The sequence below is a fragment of the Triticum aestivum genome, chromosome 3D (assembly GCF_018294505.1).
Source record: "Triticum aestivum cultivar Chinese Spring chromosome 3D, IWGSC CS RefSeq v2.1, whole genome shotgun sequence".
Lineage (NCBI taxonomy): Eukaryota > Viridiplantae > Streptophyta > Magnoliopsida > Poales > Poaceae > Triticum > Triticum aestivum.
In genome coordinates, this window is record NC_057802.1 from 559,180,290 (window position 1) to 559,187,000 (window position 6,711).

At 43.3% G+C, this 6,711-nt stretch overlaps 1 protein-coding gene across 1 annotated transcript; it reads left to right on the forward strand.

Moving 5' to 3' along the window:
• Window positions 1-1,349: 1,349 nt before the first annotated feature.
• Window positions 1,350-4,627, forward strand: LOC123080474 (uncharacterized). Its single transcript, XM_044503400.1, has 2 exons — window positions 1,350-2,579; window positions 4,283-4,627. The coding sequence occupies exons 1-2, from the start codon at window positions 1,411-1,413 to the stop codon at window positions 4,293-4,295; spliced, it is 1,182 nt and encodes a 393-aa protein (XP_044359335.1). The 5' UTR covers window positions 1,350-1,410; the 3' UTR covers window positions 4,296-4,627.
• Window positions 4,628-6,711: the final 2,084 nt, after the last annotated feature.

A 6,711-nucleotide genomic window follows, 5' to 3' on the forward strand; every position in this document is an offset into this window, starting at 1 on the left:
CACCATCATCACCGTCACCCATCTCCAACCCTAGTTTTTAATCTATGAACTATTACCTTAGATCCTTTGCTGAAAGCACCTTTTGATGTTAATTGCTATCTGTAGTTGATGCTTAGAAGTTTTATCGGTGAAAGATTTATTTGTTCAGATTGTTAATCATGGCAAAGTGAATTGGAGAGAGGTACGGTAGTTGTTCGCCATGGATAACAGGAGTGAGGGCCAACGTTTTAAAATCAAGTTGCACGACGGGCAAGAAGAGAGAGGAGGAGCTCATGCGGGTGCTCCACTGCTTTGAGGAAAAAGCATCGAACAAGGCACGTGCAAAGAGGGAAAGGAAGAATAAACGAGTCAGGATAATTTTGCCAACTCAGCCCCTAATGCGTAGGTCTCACTAGTTAGATTTAGTAAACCAAGTAAAACACCGGATCAGGGCTATGTGTTACACACCTGACCTAATGTATTCTTTTGCGATTTTCATCAAGGATTTGGTTCCATGATACCCTAGCCCCGATTTTGCATTTTTTCCAAAAATATAGAGTTAAACAATTGCAAGATGAATAAGTTCCAAGTTGTAGTATAGGCACGCCTGCTCACATACAAAACACATATGTATGCAGTATTTCTTACCTTGTACTATCACTCAAATGTATTAATCCAAATTAGATATTTTTTCTTCTTAAAAAATAAAAATATAGATTTTGTTTTTTGAAAAACACAGTACAATCACATATGTTCACATACACGGACATACAATCACCCATATAAACACACGTACACACACCCTGCCCCTACGAACACGTCTGAGATACTGAACCGGCAACATGTTGAGATTGACAAAGTCCCACTTCCGTCTTGTAGTTGACGGGAACATGTCTTCCAACTGAACGAACATAGCCGAAAAGTTTGAAATAAATCCAGAAAAATACGAACACCAGTGCCAAGTCTTAAACTTGAAGCCTAGTGGGTTGTTTCCAGCACTAGGAAACTCGACCTAAAATGCGATATCAAGGACCCCGAAAAACTCGAAAACACTCTACGGCCATATTTAGGATGGTCAGGGCGATTTTTAAGGCCATCTGAGCTATGCTCAGTTTGCAACAGAAAAATGGAAGTAAAAAAGTAGTACCAGGTACAGAAGAAAGATCTACATACTGAGCACCGCAAAAAACTAATACAAATTACACTTGTTGAAGAACTAAAAAACAGAAGGTAAATGAACTGTAAATATATATTTTTAGTGCTAAAATGAACTGGAGATGTGTGTACCATTGCTTGATTGATACTTGGATGGGCCTTGATCGTCACATATGGACTTGGATGGGCCTTGATTTGCTCTTCACTCCCAAACTGATCCCTAAAACAAAATCGATCCCCTTTCTTCCCAAACCGCAGCCGCCGCCGCCGGGCAGGATGCAAGGCGAGGCGCGGCTGCCACCGGCGTGTGTATCCAAGGTGCTCGACGACGACGACCTCCTGGCGGAGATCATCGTCCGCGTCGGCTTCCCCACCAGCCTCGTCCGTGCCGCCGCCGTATGCAGGCGCTGGCTCAGCCACGCCTCCGACGGCGCCTTCCTCCGCCGTTTCCGCGAGCTCCATCCGCCCAGGCTCCTCGGCTTCTACATCGCAGAAAGGGAGTATCCGGCCTCCACACGCTTCTTCCCGATGCTGCATCTGCCCCCGGAGCTCGCCGCCGTCGTCCACCGCGCAAGCTTCAGGCCGGACGCCTACGAGGGCGCGCATGCCCATGTGGTGGGCTGCTCGAACGGCAGCGTCTTCACCCACCGCGCAAGCTTCTACGTGGACACCTTCAAGCTTGTATTTGCAAGGCACAGGCCGCTGTGCTATGAGAGAGGTATGCGTATGACCATCCTCCCAGGATTAAAACTCAGAACCTCACCAGGCAGTATGTACAGTTGGGCGCAACTCTTCTCCAAACAAGAAGAGGATGGGTGGTCCTACTTTTATCTCGCCGTGAAGGATATCATGGGCGCACCTGGGGTGCTTCTGTATGTGTATATGTTGCAAAATGGTGATGATGTCTGGTGCCTGCATCTCACCTTGGCCTCAGACCTGTATCCATACCAAAGTCCCAAAGGCGTGCTCCTTGACAACAAAATCTATCTGGCGACCGACGATGCGATTATTGTCCTGGATTTGACGTCTTCAATCTTATCGACAATTCAGCCCCCACACGGGGTGAGTTTTGACGTAAGTGGAACCACCATATTGTCGCGGGCTGATGATGGTTCTGTTTTATATCTCATCCATATCAAGGAGCTTCAACTTCAAATCTGGCTCCATAATGGGGATAACTGGTTGCTGGTGGACACCATTTGCTTGAGTGAAATGTGTGCTAATTTTCTCGAGGATGAACCTACTGCTGATATCCAGATAAACCATGTGGGGGACTATAATGAGTTTGTATTCTTGGAGATGGGTCGATGTGTGCTCTACTTGGATGTCAAGCACAGGACGCTGCGTAAAGTATACAAGATGACAGCAGATGAGTATTATTTGGGTGATATCTATCCTTTTATGATGAGCTGGCCTCCCATTTTCCCTACTCTCAGTCCTGCAAGGTTTGCCTTTTGCCCTTTTGGTGATCTGTATAGTGTACTTGTAGAATTTACATAGTTTTGCAATGTGCATCGTGCATCTCACTGTTTAGTATAGCTATGGAGTGGTGTTACATATGTGATTGATTCTTTAGATCAAACAATACTAGTCAAGCCACATATAGTATTCTTGTCTTAAGGTAATTTGAAATCACTTCTGTATTGTTTCCTTAGACATTTTTAACAATACTAGTAAGCGGCATTAGTGAATGCTTGACATAAGATGATTTGAAATCACCTTTTTATTGATTTACTAGGACATTTAACAATACTTATGCATTAGTGTAAGATGATTTGAAATCACTTGTGTACGGAGGAATATTGCAAGGTGTCTACTTGTGGTCATAGTAGGGTACCCTTGTGTGTGGTTGTCGGTGTGTAATGGTTCTTTACAATTGATGTTATGGATATGTAAGCGAAAAAAGTAGGAGTTATGGAGGGATGCAGGTTTGTTTCTTAGTCACTAAAAAATTACACAAGTATCCCTTTAAATATGCTACCATGGTGGATCCCTAATTGACTTTTACTTCCTTGATGCTACTTGGACGGCTACATATATCCGAATCCAACTATCGCACATATATTGTCATCCTTAATAGGTTTCAGCGAAGCTAGTGATATTTCTACGGGCTCAATATTAGTTGCAAGATTACACATGATAGTGTTGATGGTTGTTGTCGTTTGCTAGATGTATACTGAAGTATCAGACTACGGCAAACCACTCTATGGAATATTACTCTTGTTAAACCTTGTGCTGGCACCAGAAGTCATGCTTCCTGAATTTGGTCTTACCTTTATAGTCTCATAATAGCAATTTGTGGTTGTGCTCAAAATTTACTTGTTGTATCGCAGATTACTGAACTATGTGGTGCTGAAAATTGTTTTGTTTGTTGTTTTTCGCATGGATCTCTCATTCTGTTATATCACAATTTTCTGAACTAGCAGTGCAAAATTGCAAATTAGACCTACAAAAATATGAGACATCTTGTATAAGAGGATTAAGAGCTGTAAGATGCCTAGCGTTGTTAATCTGTTATCATGTTGACCTCTACGTTTTCTTGCACAGAAATAGTCAGAAACCCAACAATCCTGGAATCTCCTATTTCTTAAATATAATCATTGTGTAATTTTTTACAGCCGATTTCTCAAATTTGAACCTCAAGCTATGTGTGAGATTGCTAATGCTTGTTTTTTTGTTCCCCAATGGTATGTTCTTTTTCTCGAACGCAAGTGGTAGATTTTTTTTGGCCGGTGCTCTTGAGTTTATTCATGATTTGTGATTCCAGATATATTGCAGTGAAAAATTTCCTTTGATATGGCATCGCAAGTCCAAGCAAACAGTGGCTACTTTTTGCTTGTGTGGTATTTCTCCTTCTATATCAGAGATTTGTTTTGTTGGAATATACAGGCTATAAAACGGAAATATGTCCGATCGGGATATGAAGGCATTGAACCTTTACTGCTGTGGCTTTTTGAAATAAAAATTATATTGCTTGACCAAATTCATCGCTTTGATTTTCTGAGCGCACTAAAAATTAAACTATCGTCAGACTAGCCACTTGTCTTGTGAGCCCATCTGATATTTTGATGCTTAAACTGGCAAACCGAATATATCATGACGCCTAATTCCCTGTATCTGGATCCTTGCTCTGTTTTATCTGAAACAGGAATGCCACTTGAAGTACAAGGATATGGGGAAAGCTTTTGGATGACTTGCGACTAGGGTGCCGCCAACCAAGTGCACAGGGCTGCTGCATTTCCTCAGTAGCAGTTCTAACTGTGTTCATTTTAACTTGTAGTGGATTAATTAGGTTACCATTTCACACTCCTGTCTTGTGGCATCAGTAGTGCTAGTGTGTATGCAAGTAACTCTCTCGCCTGGTCTGTTTGTGTTGTTGTCTTGTAGGATTTGGAGAAGTGTCCTGCTTTGTATGTTGAGTAGCCATACTATCTGATATAATACTTGTATTGCAGTCTTGTCCACTTTCTTTTCCCCATGGGCAGTCTTGTCCACTGCTTGCATTTGGACTAGTGTCTTATTGTTGGCCATTTCAGAATCGATTTCAGTTAGAGATGCGTCTGTAGCTAGCTCTGATGTCACAGTAAAAGAAAGCTCCATTGAAGCCACAATATGACTACGCTTCTACTAGTACAAAGTTGTACTAAAGTTGGGACACTTAGTTAGGGATGGAAGGAGTATAAGACTTTTTAGAGATTTCAATATTGACTACATACAGAGCAAAATGAGTGAGTCTACACTTTAGAATACATCGTATTAAAATCTCTAAAAATGCTTATATTTAGAAGCGGAGGAGTACATCGCTCATGTGCTCGCTCAGTAGTACTCTAATTTGTTGTACTTGTAGAGGGATGAACCTGCAGCAGCAGCCTACTGGCTCAGGTGAATGCATCAGGTACCAGTGGCAATTGTGCAGAAGTCTTCCTATCCAAATACTCTTTCCGTCCGGAAAAGTTTGTCCCTTAAATAGATGTATCTACCATCAAATTAGTGCAAGATGCATTCATTTAAAGGACAAAAGACGTGCCCTGTAGTATAAGCCAGAAGACCTAGGCCCACGAGCCTGTGTGATCCGTGAACAGACTGACACTATTCACGCGACCGAAAGTATTATCTCCCCATGGTATTTTGTGTTCAAATTTGACCACATATTTGAATAACAAAATATTAATGCATGTCATAAAAAATTATATTGTCAAAATATTAATAACAAAATATTAATGCATGACCAAAATATTAATGTAGTTTTCAATAATATTATTTTTACTACATACAACTTATATTTTATAAGTTAAAATTATGGTCAAAATATGGTTCAAAATACGAGGGGGGACTAATAAACCAGGCAGAGGTAGTAGTTCTCTGTGCTTGACGCCCGTATAGTGCATCACCCGCAGTCATCGTCGGCTCGCCGACGCTCATCCGCGAACTGACCGCTGATGTCGTGCCAACACCGTTGTATTGATCGGGCATCAATCCACCATTGTCAAACCCGACTAGTTGTGACACATCCCGTCGTATGGGCCATAGGATCGCAACGACCCGAACGGGCCAACGGTTGGGAACTGGTCTAGCCTAGCCATCGTGGATGCAAGACCCACGCAACCTGTACAACCATGAGGTGGGGAGCTCCTATTCGGTGCTTCAGGCGCCAGGGAGCTTCCCTGGCGCTGATGCAAGTGGGCCGGCCCATTTAGATTTCACATTTTTTTCTTGGTTCGCTCGATTGCATTTCGGAAAAGAAAAGAAAATAAATCAAAATAATACACAAAAGAGGAAAAAATCATGAATTCAAAATTTTCATTGATTTTGAAAAAAATCATGAACTTGAAAAGAGTTCATCGATTTAAAAAAATTCATCGAACTTAAATTTCATCAAATTTGAAAAAAGTTCATCAACATTAAAAAAAGTTTGTCGAATTTGAAAAAGTTGATTGAACTAGGAAAAAGTTCATCAAATTTAGAAAAACTTCATCGAAATGGAAGATAGTTCATCGTGGATGCAAGGCCCACGCGACCTATACAACCATGAGGTGCCTAGAACATCCACGATGAGTGCAGACCTCTAGGTCTAGATTTGGGCATAACCACCGCCGAAGAAGGAGACCGGGCAAGAGCTTCCGGCCGGCACACCCCTCGCCACCCACACAACCAAGGAACATAGCCACCACAGCCGCCATGATGCCCGCCAAAGAGCCAACCATCCAGACCGCCCCCCGGGGCCGCTGCCTGGCATCCAAGGTCCCGATGCCACCCCACCCCAAACCTGCAGCCACCACACACATAAGGTACAAGGGAAAAAGGTCATTCCTTCCTCACCCCTGGGCAACTCTAGGCCCGTGCCAATCCCCAGACACAGGCAAACACAAGGACTCCCGCCCCATCCTGCCCTAGTGGGCAAGGGTGAGCCCCCGACAGGTAGGTGAGGGAATGGATCCACGGCTCGGTGGAAGAAGATCCACCACCCTTGGCGGCGATCCGGACATGGGAGGTGCCCAGCCCTATGGTCTCGGTCCGTGCGGCTCCGGTTAGAGTTGGTGGGAAGCCCGCCTCGGACTAACATCACTAGAGAGCGAG